This window comes from Petromyzon marinus, chromosome 65, assembly GCF_048934315.1.
Source record: "Petromyzon marinus isolate PM22_M1 ecotype Great Lakes invasive population chromosome 65, UKy_Petmar_22M1.pri1.0, whole genome shotgun sequence".
In the NCBI taxonomy this organism is placed as follows: Eukaryota; Metazoa; Chordata; class Hyperoartia; order Petromyzontiformes; family Petromyzontidae; genus Petromyzon; species Petromyzon marinus.
The window spans coordinates 5,453,153-5,469,370 of record NC_133731.1 but is presented as its reverse complement, the minus strand read 5'-3'; the positions used below and the strand labels follow the sequence as shown (position 1 = coordinate 5,469,370).

The window sequence follows — 16,218 nt, the reverse complement described above, 5'->3', positions numbered from 1 at the left end:
CGGCTACATCATCTACATCATCGAGCATACATAAATACAAGCAACAAAGACAAAGATCCCTCCGTGTAGAACAGATTATCACTCGTACCATGTGGTCGCCATGACCGAGAATTGAACCCAGGTAGCCTGGTCCGTGGCATAGCGCCCCAACCACTACCGCGGCTACACCACCCACTTGTGCGCCGTGCCAGCCTTAATAGGTGCTCGCAAAAAACACAGCGCCTGACCCAAGAGTCTATGTATGTGTATACGGGGCATCTTTGCCTTTGTTAAGAATCACCTATACACACCAGTAAACAAAACAAACGAAATTTTGATTTAAAGCTTTCGTGACTGCAGTAATTCATATTCTTAGCTCTTTCGGTAAAGTCACGTTGAAGGGAAACAATAAAATATAATAAAATAAAATGTTTTATATATATTTTATTATTTTATTGTTTCCCTTCAACATGACTTTACCGAAAGAGCTAAGAATAAAAACAAACTAAATCATTAGACCTCCTTTGCCAGTACCAAAATATAATAATGGGGTTTTCCCCTTTTTTTCTGGCAACAAAACTGAAACCTTTTTACGAGGATTCACGTCTGCATTAACCACAATACCTGCAGTCAAAATGCAAACAAAAAACATACTGTGATAATGTATGATGCACTGTCCTTGAAACTGATTGGTCCACACCAAGCCGTCCCTTGGTGTGGACCAATCAAACTAAACTTAACACAACTGACGTGCTTGCGTCCGGGGGTAGAATTCCTTTCCAGCTCAGACCCCGCTTGCTCGCCCATCGCCACATAAACAACCTCCTCGCTGTAGCTGCTCTCTCGCTAGTTCAGCAGTTCCACTGCCGGATTATATTTTTTTCCCGCCGCGTGAGGACGACCGCTTGTGTTGCGATCGAAACGTCGTGCTTTATTTGATTTTTCTACCTACGTGACTTTACCGAAGAGTATGGATTCCTGCATTCACGAAAGCTTCAAATCAAGATTATACTAAACAACTTTTTATTTTGTTATTTTACAAGGTCAGGCACCACTGAGCTATATGGCTCTCTTTCAGACGCGACCTGGCCACAAATGGCAGCTCAACGAAGTGGCTTATCGCGTGGACATTTATAGCGGCCAAACACTCTAAACGCACGTTGATTACACTATGTAACACGATTTTTGTTCCTGGGTAGTAAGTGTTATTTTCTAATTGCTTATGCCTCAAAAGTATAAAAAATGTGACCAGGTCTTTACGTGAAGGAACGACACAAATGCCACACGTTTTCTCATTGAAAATAGGTAAATTTCAAAATATCACTGTCCTGGTCACAAAAGCAAAGTTTGTGGGGAATACTAGCCATTTTCTGTACTTTTGAGGCATAAGCAATTAGGAAATAACACTTACTATTCAGGGAATTTTTTTTTTTGTTACACAGTGTTATAAATTTGGGGGGAAAAACTGGAAGCCCTGGAGAAAAACGCACATGACCAAGGGTAGAGAGACATGCAAACTGCAAATATACAGCAGGCGTCAGGGTCAGGATTGGACCCCGTGACCTTCTGCATGCCAGGCGAGGTAGTTAACATCCCGCCACCATGCCGCCCTTGAACATGCTCACAACAATCGCCATTCGCCACTAAGTGGCGGTGACGTCACCACGACGCTTGTGCCAGGCTATGTGCACCTTGAGGCCACGTGAAGTGCTCACAAACACCCACACACACACACTCTCACCTTCCTGCTCAATCCCTCCATGTCAGCCTTTGTCCAAACGCTTTCCGATTTCTTAGAAGTGGTTCCATCCTCTGCCAAGTCATCGCTCAGGTTCAAGTCGTCTGCCAGCAAGCCTGCCGGTGAGAGGGACAGCACGTGAATACTTAAGACACACGTGTACACGCAAAGACGAAGTTCCCCCGGATAGCCTTTAACAGATTGTTGGGGCAAGTGCTGTTAGCGAGCACCTATGAAGGCCGACACGGCACACAAAGGGGGGTGGTTTGCCGACACCAAACCCGACCGCCTTTGTCTCCCCAGCGGTAATTTTTACCCAATCCACCAATTATTCATTTGAGTCTGAGTCGACCTAAGGGAGGCGCAGTATCGGTTCAAACATTCACCACCGTTTTATTGGTCGGAATCAAACTCGGGTCGCCGGGGTTCGTAGCACAGCGCGCTAACCACTACACTCCCGCTCCCCACATTCCACACATGCACACATACCAAAGATGCTGCCGATTGGCACAACGCCAAGTATTCTCAATATGACAATCAGGACCATATTCAAGGGAATCAGGAATTAAAGCACAAATGCTTGCATTGCAAACCTGTCCACCTAAGCCTGATTTCCATCCACATCTGTGAAAAAAAGAGCTTCATAGCTCATCAGATTCCTCCGGCCTAAATAAAGATTATGCTTCTGATAACATCCCTGGCGAGTGATATCATAACCAGAATCAGAATATTTATTTTTGCTGGAGGAATCCGATAAACTATAAAACCCCTTTTTCATAGATGTCCAGTGGGGGCGGGTCAGAAAGTTACAACAACAAACGATACAACACAACACGATACAAGTGCAAAGTATAGGGGGAAAATTTCGATAGGGGAAAAGTAAGCAAATCACACACACACACAAAAAAAAACCTCTTTTATTTTACCAGGTAAAGCCCACTGAGGTCTATAGCTCTTTTTCAGAAGCGGCCTGGCCACAAATGATAGCTCAACGAAGTGGCTTCTCACCACGCGGAAATCTAAAGCAGCCTCCGCACGTCACCCTTTGCCAACCTGCAATGACCAGCGTGACGAAGTATGGCACAAAAACACAACAACCACAATCATTACCACTGCTCTCTGTGGCCCTGTAACCACCCCCACCCCCCCCCCAGAACCCCACCCGGTCTGCCCCCTGCCCCCCCCCCGTCCCTCCCCACCCCAGCTCACCGATGGAGGCCGCTCTCTGGCCCCTGTCCTGCGCGAGCTTTCGGATTTGTTTCTTGTGCGTCAGCCGCTCTTCCTCCAGCCGCTCAATCTGCGAGAACGCGAAGCAGGGCGACCGACGTCATACGGGGAAGCAACTGGGACCTATGCACTTTTGTAACTACTGCTAACTGTTGACATTTTTATTTTACCACATAAGGACCACTGAGCTATTAGCTTCTTTTTCCGAAGCGATCTGGCCACAAATGACAGCTCAACGTAGTAGCTTATCACGTGGAAATGTATCGCAGCCAAACACAGTGAGTACCCCGGAGATCGAACTTAATTCGTTCCAGAAGGCCACTCGGACACCGATTTGTTCGAACACCAAATTAATTTTCCCCATAAGAATTAATGTAAATGACATAAATTGGTTCCAGGCACAAGAAATCTCTCATTATAAAGCATTTTTACACGAAGTTTACAGTAATTACATGCACGTTTCTATATATGGAGGGAAAAACCGGAAGACTCGGAGAAAAGTCCACGTGACGCGGAGAACATGCAAACCCCAAAATGTACGGGCGTTGGGATTGGGATCGAACCCACGACCTCCTGTATACCGGCGAGCTAGTTCAAATCTCATAGCCACTGAAGCAGTGTTGGTGCGCAGCAGAGGACTTACCTCCTTCAGGAGCACCTGGTTCTCGGCTCGGTAACGCTGCTGAGTCAGCGCTTTATTCTTCCTGATCTCTGTGAGGTCAACCACAGACTTGGACTCCAGACCTGGCACGGGAGATGGGCGCACGCACACGACACAAAGATCACCCCGATAGCCTTAACAAACTGTTGGGGCAAGCGCCGTTAGCGGGTAGCACCTATGAAGGCCAGCACGGTGCGCGAGGGGGTGGGTGATCACACACACACAGACACACAGAGAGACACACAGACAAAACAAAAACAATGACACACAGAGAGACACACACACAGAGAGAGAGACATACACACACAGACAGACACACAGAGCCACAGAGAGACACAGAGAGACACACACACACACAGAGACACACACACACACAGAGACACACAGAGAGAGACACACACACAGACAGACACACAGATCCACAGAGAGACACACACACAGACAGACACACACACACACAGAGAGACACACACACAGACAGACACACAGATCCACAGACAGACACACACACACACAGAGAGACACACACACAGACAGACAGACACACACACACACAGACAGACAGACACACACACACAGACAGACACACAGATCCACAGAGAAACACACACACACAGAGAGACACACACACAGAGACACACACACACAGAGAGACACACACACAGAGACACACACACACAGAGAGACACACACACACAGAGAGACACACACACACAGAGACACACACACACACAGACAGATACACAGATCCACAGAGAGACACACACACACACAGAGACACACACACACACAGAGACACACACACACACAGACAGACACACAGATCCACACACACACACACAGAGAGACACACACACACACACAGACAGACACACACACACACAGAGACACACACACACAGATCCACACACACACACACAGAGAGACACACACACACACACAGACAGACACACACACACACAGAGACACACACACACAGAGACACACACACGCACAGACGGGTGGTCACCGAGGCGGGAGCGCAGCTCGTCATTTTCATCCAGCACGTCGTTAAGCCGCATCTCGAGGGCGTTGAGGTTGTGCGTGAGCGTCTCCACGGTGCCGTCGCGCGTGCGCACCTGCTGCTGGCACGCCTTGATGTCCGCCACGGCCTCCGCCAGACCATACTCTCCCTGCAAAGACAAATATACCCCATACCCCCCCCGCCCCGCCCCGTGTAGCCTTAACAGCCTGTTTTACACACCGCACATGGGTACTTATTTGAGGCCGAGTCGATCTAGGGGGAGGCCCAGGACCGGCGCAGATAATTTGTCACTGGTGTTGGCCGTGAGCAGGAATCACACTCGGGTGGCCGGGTCCGTAGTGCAGCGCGCTAGCCGCTACACTACCACTCCCTACATGCACACACGCGCAAGGATATTCTTAGGGGTATGTGCGCGCGTGAGATTGAGAGCACAGACTCACAGAGATATCCGTATACCTAATAAGGAACAATACTCACATGTGACCCGTAGGCTCACACAGAGGCCCACATACCCATGTAGGTATCATAGACTCACAAAAGGACCAGCAGACTCACACGGATATGCATAAACCAACATAGAGATAGACTCACATATGTATGTATGTATGTTGAATTTCTTTCGCACTGAACGTAGCCTAACTGTGGTCATCGGAGGTGCGGGGGGAAGGACAATAAAACAAACAGAAAGGTCCCATAGACTCATACAGAGATGCATATACCCACGTAGAGTCCAGAGACTCTCCAGGGACCCACAACCTTGCAATATAACCACATAGCGATCCGCAGATTTACTTACGGACCCACAGACTCACACAGACACCCGTACGCGAGGCGATGGATCTCTCTATGTGTGTCTGGACCTCTCAGTGACTCTACGGGGGTGTCTGTGCGAGCCTGGGGGGGGGGGGGGGAGGAGGTGGGGGGGGGGTCTCCCAGAGTGAGTCTGTGTGTCACCCGTTCCACACAGTACAAAACCCGCACTCATTTGCGTGTTGTGCGTGTCGTGTGCGTCGTGACTCAGGGAGGCCTGGGAGGCGTGCTCGCGGGACGCACGGCCTCGTATTGGCGCATGCGGGCCAGCGCGTCTATGAGCTGCCGGTCCTTCTCGGCGGCGTCCGCGTCCGCCGCTCGCGCCACCTCCTCCGCCTGCCGCAGCCTCCCCTCCAGCTCCGCCACGCGCCCGCGCAGCGTGGCGTTCTGGAAAGCCTGCGACGAGGGGGCAGCTGCGGAAGCGGCAGCGGCAGCGGTGGCAACAGTAATGGTGACAGCAGCAGCGGTAGCAACAAAAGTAGCAATAGCAAGATCGGCAGCAGCGAGAGGAGTAGCAATAGCAGCATCAGTGGCAACAGTAGCAGCAGTAATATAAGCAGCGGGACCAGCAGTGGCAAAATCAGAAGCGGAAGCAGCAGAAACAGGAATAGTAGCAGCAGCAGCAATGGAAGAAGCAAAAGCAGCAGCAAAGTAGCAATAGGAGCAGCCACAGAAGAAGCAAGAGTAACAGAAGCAGCAGTAGCAACAGAAGAAGCAATAGCAAGAGTAACAGAAGCAGCAGTAGCAACAGAAGAAACAATAGCAAGAGTAACAGAAGCAGCAAGGGCAGGGTCAGCAGCAGTAGCAGCAGCGGCGGTGGCAACCAATGAATGATAGTCAGTTATGTCAGCCATTTGTAATATAATCACAAGCATCAACAGCAATGGCAGCAGCACCATCGGCAGCATAAAATACAACAATCATGCACCCTGTGTGCCGCTCTTAGCAGGATGTGCATCTGCACTGCCCCCCCCCCATACTGCGCTCTGTACTGCCCTCCTGTCGTGCCTAAACCATATTTCCTCCCTCTGTTATCCTCCGTACTGCCCCGTACTGCTTCCCATCGTGCAGGCCCCTATACATTCCTCTTGACCTCTCCTCCGTATAGCCCTTCCGTACTATCCTTCTCTGCTGCCCCATACCGCCGCCGCCCCCTCTCCTCACCACCATGAGGCCTAAACGATGCCTTCCCACCATGCTGCTCTCGCACGTTGCTTCCCCGCGCTGCCCTCAGTAACTGCCCCCTCCTACCGACCCCTCCCTTCCGTACTGTTCCTTCGCACCTCCCCCCGCCTCCCCCCGCCCCCGTGCTGCCCACCCCGGTGCTGCTGCAGCTGGTCCCTCATCTCCTCCATGACGGCGGCGTTCCTCTCCATCTCGGCCGTGTGCTGCCCCATCTGCTCGGCGAGGAGCTCCATCTGCTGCTCACGAACTTGCAGCGCCTGGCAGATGAGGGCGGGCGGGCGGGCGGGCGGGCGTGGGAGACAGAGAGACAGTTTTTTTTTTTGGCCCACGTAGAATTCGCAGCCCGGGGTCATAATAATAACAATCATATTATTTGAACGCCACGGTTCAAGTCCCATTGCAGTGATGTTTACACGTCACACCAGGTACTCATTTGAGGCTGAGTCGACCTAGGGGAGGCCCAGGACCGGCTCAGATAATCGTCACTGGTGTTGGCCATGAACAGGAATCGAAACTCGGGTGGCTGGGTTTCAGTATAACGGACTTTGGATTTATTACCATTATTTTACACAGAGAGCTAAAAAACATAAGTTAAATAATTAATCAATAAATGCACTAACATTTATTAATAAATCATGCCTTTAACGATATCCAGTATGTATGTTGAACTTTTTCGCACCATACATAGCCAACTATGCTAAAGAAAAATGAAATTTACAATAAGAAATGCATTCAGTACTCTACGTTAAATTTATTTAGAGCAGTTTTAAACTTGAACACTGTACAGTATAAAATGTCACGTTATTATTTCCATTTAAAATTGTCTTTGTTTACAATATGAATGGTAAGATTCTAAATGTGGAGGGAAACACCGGGGGACCCGGAGATAAATCCACACGACCACGGGGAGAAAAACATGCAAACTCCAAAAATACAGGTGTCAGGGTTACGATTTAATCCACGACCTCCTGCATGCCAGGCGAGGCAGTTAACCTCTCGCCACCGCGACACTGCAACCTTCTAAAGTTTTATAAAGTCGCACTCATTACACGCAAAGTCCTTGCCACAATTTAACCACAATACCTCGCTGATCTCATCAAGGAGCAGAAACCATCACACAAACTCCGGTAATCCTCGCAGCGGCTTTTGGCGGGCTATCCAACAAAGGCGGTCAACGCATCGCGCGCTTTCAGGTGCGCTTTCGCGGCCGTCTGGAATGCTCTTCCTTCCGAAATTGGGAAGCCACTGAAGCTATGCACTTTTAAATCATCTAGATTGAAAACTTATTTCTTTAGAACTGATTTTTGTGTTTAGTTTGCTGTCCTTCCCCCCCGCACGGTTGGCTATGAAGGATGCGAAAGAAGTTCAACATACATAAGTAATATTAAAATAAAACTTTTTTAAAAACATGCTTTAATGAAATGTACCGTACTAGTAATGGAAGAACTCCACGACTCCAGGAAGTGGTCCCGAAGCTTGCAACAACGTAAGGGGCCCGTGGGCCAATTACAGCCAACGTCAGTTGAGCGTGGACAATTAGACCCAAGCCGAAACATAACATATAAAAAAGAATGTTTCAAAATATCTTTTTTTTTTAAATGATAGAATATAGCATTGTCATCAGTATGACATAAGTATACCAAGTTTGAAGTCGATACCACATTGGGAAGTGGGTAAAAATTGAGTTACAACAACAGACAGAGTGAGTTAATAAAAAGCGTGTAATAAATACAAAGCAACCTCAAAGTTTGACATGAGTCTTACTTTCCAGAGTGTCTTATTATCCGGACAATACGGTATCAGTAACACAACTTAGTGTCGGCAGGATATTTTTTTTTAGTTTAAGATTTTGTTGGGTGTGTTGTGTACGGTGGTTGCCTATCCAAGCGCTGTACAGGCTGGCTACGTACGGTGCGAAAGAAGTTCAGCACACGTACACAGAGTCTGTTCTGCTACGACGCGGTAGTTGCGTTCCTGAAGCACACCGCGTTATGGAAAAATCGCGTTATAATAATAAGTAACGTAGGGGAAAACACAGTCGGCGATTTTTTTCGTTTTAAAGCTTTCGTGACCGCAGGGATTCACAGCATTATTTATTATTATTTTATTATTTCCCTTCTACGTGACTTTGCCGAAAGAACCAAGAATACAGTCGGCGATAACACGTGACATGTGTGTGCAGGCCAAACAAAGACTGAGGCGGGTGGGCAGCATCTGGCATCATCCAGTAGCATCCCAATGCCCTGTGCGACGCCACGCTGAGGCGGCCGTACGACTGCTTGTTCCTACTCGCTGCGACGTAGTTCCATTCGCGCGATTGCGCTGTATATCCAATCCGCGTCCGCGCAACACAAAAATAATGCGTTCCCTAATACGCTCGCCGCGTTACATATCCGATCCGCGTGATGAAACACTTCGCGGTGTTACGGGAGAACAGACGGGACACTCATACGGGGCACGGAGGGAGGCACCTGCTGCAACGCGACGACGCTCTGCTTGTCCGAGTCGAGCTGTGTGGCCTTGAGCCTCTCCTGGAGGTCGCGCACTCTCTTCTGGTACTCGAGCAGCTCCTCATCCTTGCCCACCAGAACCGACTGCAACAAACCGCACGGAGAAGGGGGGGGCGCAAGGCGGCACACGCATGGACGGGTGAGCAACGTTCAGTAGCAGCAGCATCAGTCACAGCGGTAGCAGCAGCAGCAGCAGCTTTATCATCAGCATAGCCTTTCATCAAATCGTCCAGAATCCGTCCGATCTCGTCAAGAGTTCGGAAGTCAAGCAGGATTTTGAGCCTGGATAGTGCTTCTATGGGTGCACCAGTGGCTGTAGTACCATCATCACCAACGCCTACAGTTGAGACATCAACAATGGCAGCAGCAGCAGCAGAATCATCACCATAATCGACAACAGCAGAAGCAACAGCTTGCAGCATCGGCAACACAATTGTCAGCATCAGTGGCACTATTATTATCGTCATCATCTACAGCAGTATCAACAGTAGAATCATCATCCGCATCTATACTTTCATTCCCACTATTATCACCCACAGAAGAAACATCACCAGCATCACTATCATTCACAGCAGCAGAACCACCAATTCCAGCAGTAGCATCATTATCATCGTCAGCAGCAGCAACATTATCATGATCAGCAGCAGCCTCATGATCACCATCACAAGCACAAGTATAATCATCATCACCATGCATCAATTAAGCACATGGACCTCTGGCTAGTGTTTGCTTGTTAATTATAGCGACAATGAAAGCAGCAATGGAGAACGTGTGAGACCTTCCACTCTTCTATCTTGGAGTTGACGGCCTGCATGATGGGGTCATCTTCCTCGGAGCGCACTTGCAATAAAGTATTCAGCTCTTGCACCTGTGGGGCAGAGGAAGTGGCTCATCAGAAGCAAGCAAACACAGACATTAGCCAATACTCACGGCCCATCCACTCGGCAACTCAGTCACCCACTCACCAAACAAGCAGCCAGCCGCCCCAACCATCTATCTACCTATACACCAGCCCACTGAGCCACCTACCCAGCCATTAACTCCTTCACGCATCCAGCCAGCCACAGAGCAGGCAACCCAGCTAATCAGCTGGAAGACTTTGTTGTTTTTTCCTGGATTTTTCTGTTGCGCGAAGTCACTTTAAGATGTTCTTTGCTCATGTTTTTATTTGTTGCGGTTGCACCCGAGTCAAGAGCCGCATGGCTCACAGGGCTATACCTAATAAATTAAATATTTTTTACCGAAAGACCCAAAGAATATGAAACTCACCATACAAGCAGCCAGCGACTCCAACCATCTATCTACCCATACATCAGACCACCTACCCACCCACCCCGCCACCCACTCTCCCATCCATCCAGCCAGCCACAGAGCGGGCCACCCAGTGACTCAGCAACTCAGTCACCCACTTACCCATCCTCCAAACAAGCAGCCAGCCACACAGTCATCTATCCATACACCTGGCCACCAAGCCACCTACCCACCCAGCCAACTACCCACCTACCCAATACCAATACCAGCTATTCACAACTAAGTGTTGGTGCCGTCAGCACGGTGCCTGTGCTAGGCCAGGTGCATTTTGACAGAAGGTCACGAGACAGACCCAGGTGCCATGGGTTGACTGAGATGCACCAGTTGCGCCCCCTACTGTGCCAACTTGCTGCATTTTATCCGCCTGGCACTCCGCTCGTGGTTGTGAGTGTCGCTCCTCTGCCCTCCGTTGATGTTCAGAGGGGCGACTGCCTCTAACTACCCAGTAGCGTCCTTCACGAACCTCCCACCACAGTGACACACGCTCTATACGCACAGTAATACACACGCTACACAAAAGACAAAGATCCACCGTATAGCCTTAAAAGACTGTTGGGGCAAGTGCTCTTAGCGAGCACCTATGAAGGCCGGTACGGCACATGAGGGGGGGGGTGGTCAGCACCAAGCCTGACCGCCTTTGTCTCCTCAGTGGGGATGTTTACACACCACACCAGGTACTCATTTTGAGGCTGAGTCGATCTAGGAGAGGCCCAGGACCGGTTCAGATAAGCATCACTGGTGTTGGCCATGAGCAGGAATCGAACACGGATCACTCGGTTCGTAGCGCAGCGCGCTAACCGCTACACTACCACTCCCTATACAGTGAGACACACTCTACACACACACACATTGCCATGTTCTGTTCACGTGACAAACCTTAATAATTGGCTGTGTCGGGTGGTGGAGGGTTTAACGACACATTTATATTGACGTCATCTAACCCAAAAAAACAACCTGTATTACAGATGCTATTGGTCGCGAAAGCCTACGCATTAAACACACAAAAGCTCGACACACACACACACTCTACAGACACACAAAGTGATACACACTCTACACACGCACACAGTGACACGCAATCTACAAACGCGAACCTGGAGGGCCAGGTGCTCCTTGTCTCGGCGGAGTTGGTCCACGACGAGGTCGCTCTGCTGTACGAGCACCCTCATCTGCGCGTACTCCTCCGCCATGCGCTCCATGTCCACTGCGCTCTGCTCCAACTCCTTCTGCAGCTGCTGCGCCTGAGTCACCAGCCGCTCGTTCGCCTCCGTGAGGTTCTACGACAGAGGCCGGGGGGGGGGGTGGGGAAGGGTGAGGATGTGTACGGCACGTCTGAAAATAAATGCTCTGTAGCACATCGGATTCCTCCAGTAGACGTAAATATTCTGATTCTGACATGCATCGACAACAGCCGCCGTTCGCCGAGTGGCCGTGAGGTCACCACAGCGCTTGCCCTGTGCCAGGCTAGGTGCCTGCTGAGGCCAGGAGAAGTGGCCTCGAGTGAGGGGAGGCTCGCCGAAATAACTCCGTGGACCTTTTGGACCAGACCTCGTGCGTGCTCCCATGCACACGTGCGCGGGCGTACATCGGCTGAAAATCTTTAGCGACAAGCGGACTGGCTCGGAGATCCGAACACCATTTTCTCCGGTGGAAAAAAAAACCCATAAAATACCTGGATGTCGTCAAGGTACTCAATCATCTCGCGCTTCATTCGCGAGATCTGCGCCTTCAGATCGGCCCCATCCTCGGTGCGAGACCGCTTGCTCTCTCGCTGAGAGTCCATCTGGCGCTGGTAGTCCACGATGTCTTGCCGCAGGATGTCGTTCTGTCAAGGGAGCCGTGCAAAAAAAAAAACGCTTAGAACGCACGATAGGTGACCGATTATGGTGATGATGATGACCGAGGTGACGACAATTTCGTATGGCCAAGCGAACAGCGCTGTTACAGATTCAGTTCAAAGCGAAGTTAGCCATTCAATCGCTTTGGTCTGAGAGTTGGTGACTTTCAGATACACCCAGCTCACCCACCCGCTGACTCACTCATCCACTCGCTCACCCCAACGCACCGCAATCAAATGTATATTTGGGGCGGCGTGTAAGTTACACGGTCTGTGGTTTGGTGTTCATAGTAGCAGTCGCACGTGTATTTTATTCTCCACTTGTACATGCGTCCGCAACTTCCGTGATGTGTATAGATCCGGTTAAGTGCTGCCCATTGTTTGCGTGCAAGATGGAAGCCGGGCAGGGTGATGGTGGGCTCGCTGATAAGCCGTGTGTTGTGGAAGCCGGGCAAGTGTGATGGTCGGGTCGTTTCACCCTACGCTACACTTCAAAGGCAAAGATCCCCCGTATAGTCTGAACAAACATCTGGGGCAAGTGCTGTTAGTGAGTAGCACCTATGAAGGCCGGCAGGGCAAACAAGAGGGCGGGCGACCAGCACCACATACCTTTGTCTCCCTCGTGACAATGTTTACATGTTGCGCAAGGTACTAATTTCAGGCCGAGTGGACCTAAGGGAGGCCCAGGACCAGTTAAAATATTGACCACTGTCATTGGCCTTGAGTGGCAATTGAACAGTGTGCTGACCAATACACGACCGCTTCCCAATACACTACAAAGCTCCCCCTTGTAGCCTTAACAGACTGTAGGGGCAAGTGCTGTTAGCGAGCACCTATGAAGCCCGTCACGGCACACAAGGGGGTGGGTGGCCAGCACCACGCCCGACCGCCTTTGTCTCCCCAGTGGCGATGCTCACGCGTCGCACCAGGTACTCATATTAGACTTCGTTGACCGAGGGGAGGCCCAGGACTGGTTCGGATAATCATCACTGGTGGTGGCCGTGAGAGGGACTCAAACTCGGGTCACCGGATTCGTAGCGCAGCGCGCTAACGGCTACACTACCGCTCTCCCACTACACACTACAGCGCACGCACTCACGAGGGCTCATTGAGTCTCACTCAGGTGGAGCAGCTTCGTCACGTGTCTACTGAACGAAGGGCTTACCCGTTTTTTCATATTTTTTTTCTTTTCCATGGGAATTTAACACAAGACGGATGATGGAGGCGGTCAAGAGAAACCAAAGAGAAATTAAGGAGCGATCAGATGAAAAAAAACAAAACACAGGGAAATTAACAACACGGACAAGACAGAAATAAATAAGAGCATGAAGATTGTTGTGTGTGCCTTTATGAATTATTACATCATAATCCACCAACGGATGAATGCTTCCCCCACACTGCGTCGGTCGTGGAGGTTGTTTGAACATACTTCACCACGCTGGTTGATGCGGCATTGGTGGAGGCAAGGATCGGTTCGTATATCACTCGCCACTGATGTTAGCCGTGGCTTGCAAATCAAGCTCAGCTCGCAGGGTTCATTGTGCCAGTGCGCTACCAAATGCGTCACCACTCCACCCCCAAATAACAATCATGTAAATGTCTCGACAGTAAAAGATCTGACCGGGCACACTCTCGCTCAGACGCAGAGCTGCTAAAACATGGATAACTTTTTGTGTTTAGTCCTTACCCCGCACCTCTGATATAGCATGGTTGGCTACGTACGGTGCGAAAGAAGTTCAACATACATACGTATGAACTATTCTCGCAGACACAATGATAAACACCCTTGGACAACATTTTATAACATTCCCTGCCCATGATCTATGTAACCCACGTAAACCATCCTTTCCCATGTAACGTGCTGGCTACGATCTATGTAACCCACGTAAACCTCCTTTCCCATGTAACGTGCTGGCTACGATTATACCGGCCGCTCTATGTAGCCCCTGTAAAGCCTCCCTCTCCATGTAGCGTGCTGGCTACTGTCATACAAGCCTCTTTATGGAACCCCTAGAAACCCTCCCTCCCATGTAACGTGCTCGCTATCGTCGCATCAGCTGGGACACTCATGCAAACGAGATGTACCATCTCAACGGATTTTCCAGGTGACATTTTTCAATTATAGCAATTTGAAATAAGGCATTGAAAACACTCAAATTATTCATGCATTATCCCACACGCGTGTGTGTGCCCGTGTGCGTGGCCTTACCTCTCTCTTCAGCTTAGAAATCTCCCCTGCAGTTTCTTCCACTTTCTTGGAGAGCTGAAAAGGCACAGCGTTGGACCGCACAAAGTTCAAGCAGACCGAGAATCCCTCGCGGTGGCGCAGCCAAGCGGTTGCGCTTTCGCGGCTCGTTCCAGAGCCTCGCCGTTCAAATCGGGCAGGCCGCCTGCTAACAAAACACCGGTACCGTGGAATCATCCATTAATAAAACACCTGTACCGTGGAATCAACCATTAATAAAACACCTGTACCGTGGAATCATCCATTAATAAAAAAAACGGTACCGTGGAATCATCCATTAATAAAACACCTGTACCGTGGAATCAACCATTAATAAAACACCTGTACCGTGGAATCAACCATTAATAAAACACCTGTACCGTGGAATCAACCATTAATAAAACACCTGTACCGTGGAATCAACCATTAATAAAACACCGGTACCGTGGAATCATCCATTAATAAAACACCTGTACCGTGGAATCAACCATTAATAAAACACAGGTACTGTGGAATCAACCATTAATAAAACACCTGTACCGTGGAATCAACCATTAATAAAACACCTGTACCGTGGAATCAGCCATTAATAAAACACCTGTACCGTGGAATCAACCATTAATAAAACACCTGTACCGTGGAATAATCCATTAATAAAACACCTGTACAGTGGAATCAACCATTAATAAAACACCTGTACCGTGGAATCAACCATTAATAAAACACCTGTACCGTGGAATCATCCATTAATAAAACACCTGTACCGTGGATCAACCATTAATAAAACACCTGTACCGTGGAATCAACCATTAATAAAACACCTGTACCGTGGAATCAACCATTAATAAAACACCTGTAACGTGGAATCATCCATTAATAAAAAAACGGTACCGTGGAATCATCCATTAATAAAACACCTGCACCGTGGAATCAACCATTAATAAAACACCTGTACCGTGGAATCAACCATTAATAAAACACCTGTACCGTGGAATCATCCATTAATAAAAAAACGGTACCGTGGAATCATCCATTAATAAAACACCTGTACCGTGGAATCAACCATTAATAAAACACCTGTACCGTGGAATCAACCATTAATAAAACACCTGTACCGTGGAATCAACCATTAATAAAACACCTGTACCGTGGAATCAACCATTAATAAAACACCTGTACCGTGGAATCAACCATTAATAAAACACCTGTACCGTGGAATCATCCATTAATAAAACACCGGTACCGTGGAATCATCCATTAATAAAACACCTGTACCGTGGAATCAACCATTAATAAAACACCGGTACTGTGGAATCAACCATTAATAAAACACCTGTACCGTGGAATCAACCATTAATAAAACACCTGTACCGTGGAATCAACCATTAATAAAACACCTGTACCGTGGAATCAGCCATTAATAAAACACCTGTACCGTGGAATCAACCATTAATAAAACACCTGTACCGTGGAATCATCCATTAATAAAACACCTGTACCGTGGAATCAACCATTAATAAAACACCTGTACCGTGGAATCAACCATTAATAAAACACCTGTACCGTGGAATCATCCATTAATAAAACACCTGTACCGTGGATCAACCATTAATAAAACACCTGTACCGTGGAATCAACCATTAATAAAACACCTGTACCGTGGAATCAACCATTAATAAAACACCTGTAACGTGGAATCATCCATTAATAAA

At 48.8% G+C, this 16,218-nt stretch overlaps 1 protein-coding gene across 1 annotated transcript in view; it reads right to left on the bottom strand.

Annotated features, from left to right (window-relative positions):
* Positions 1 to 16,218, bottom strand: part of CEP290 (centrosomal protein 290) — an 86,265-nt gene that overhangs the window by 56,691 nt on the left and 13,356 nt on the right. The window contains exons 7-17 of the mRNA XM_032978197.2: positions 14,492 to 14,545; positions 12,118 to 12,270; positions 11,540 to 11,722; positions 9,913 to 10,002; positions 9,096 to 9,218; positions 6,758 to 6,881; positions 5,683 to 5,852; positions 4,615 to 4,777; positions 3,588 to 3,688; positions 2,927 to 3,014; positions 1,721 to 1,833 (exon numbers count right to left, since the gene is read on the bottom strand). Of these exons, the coding sequence (XP_032834088.2) occupies positions 1,721 to 1,833; positions 2,927 to 3,014; positions 3,588 to 3,688; positions 4,615 to 4,777; positions 5,683 to 5,852; positions 6,758 to 6,881; positions 9,096 to 9,218; positions 9,913 to 10,002; positions 11,540 to 11,722; positions 12,118 to 12,270; positions 14,492 to 14,545 (1,362 nt within the window). The remainder of the gene's footprint in view (positions 1 to 1,720; positions 1,834 to 2,926; positions 3,015 to 3,587; positions 3,689 to 4,614; positions 4,778 to 5,682; positions 5,853 to 6,757; positions 6,882 to 9,095; positions 9,219 to 9,912; positions 10,003 to 11,539; positions 11,723 to 12,117; positions 12,271 to 14,491; positions 14,546 to 16,218) is intronic.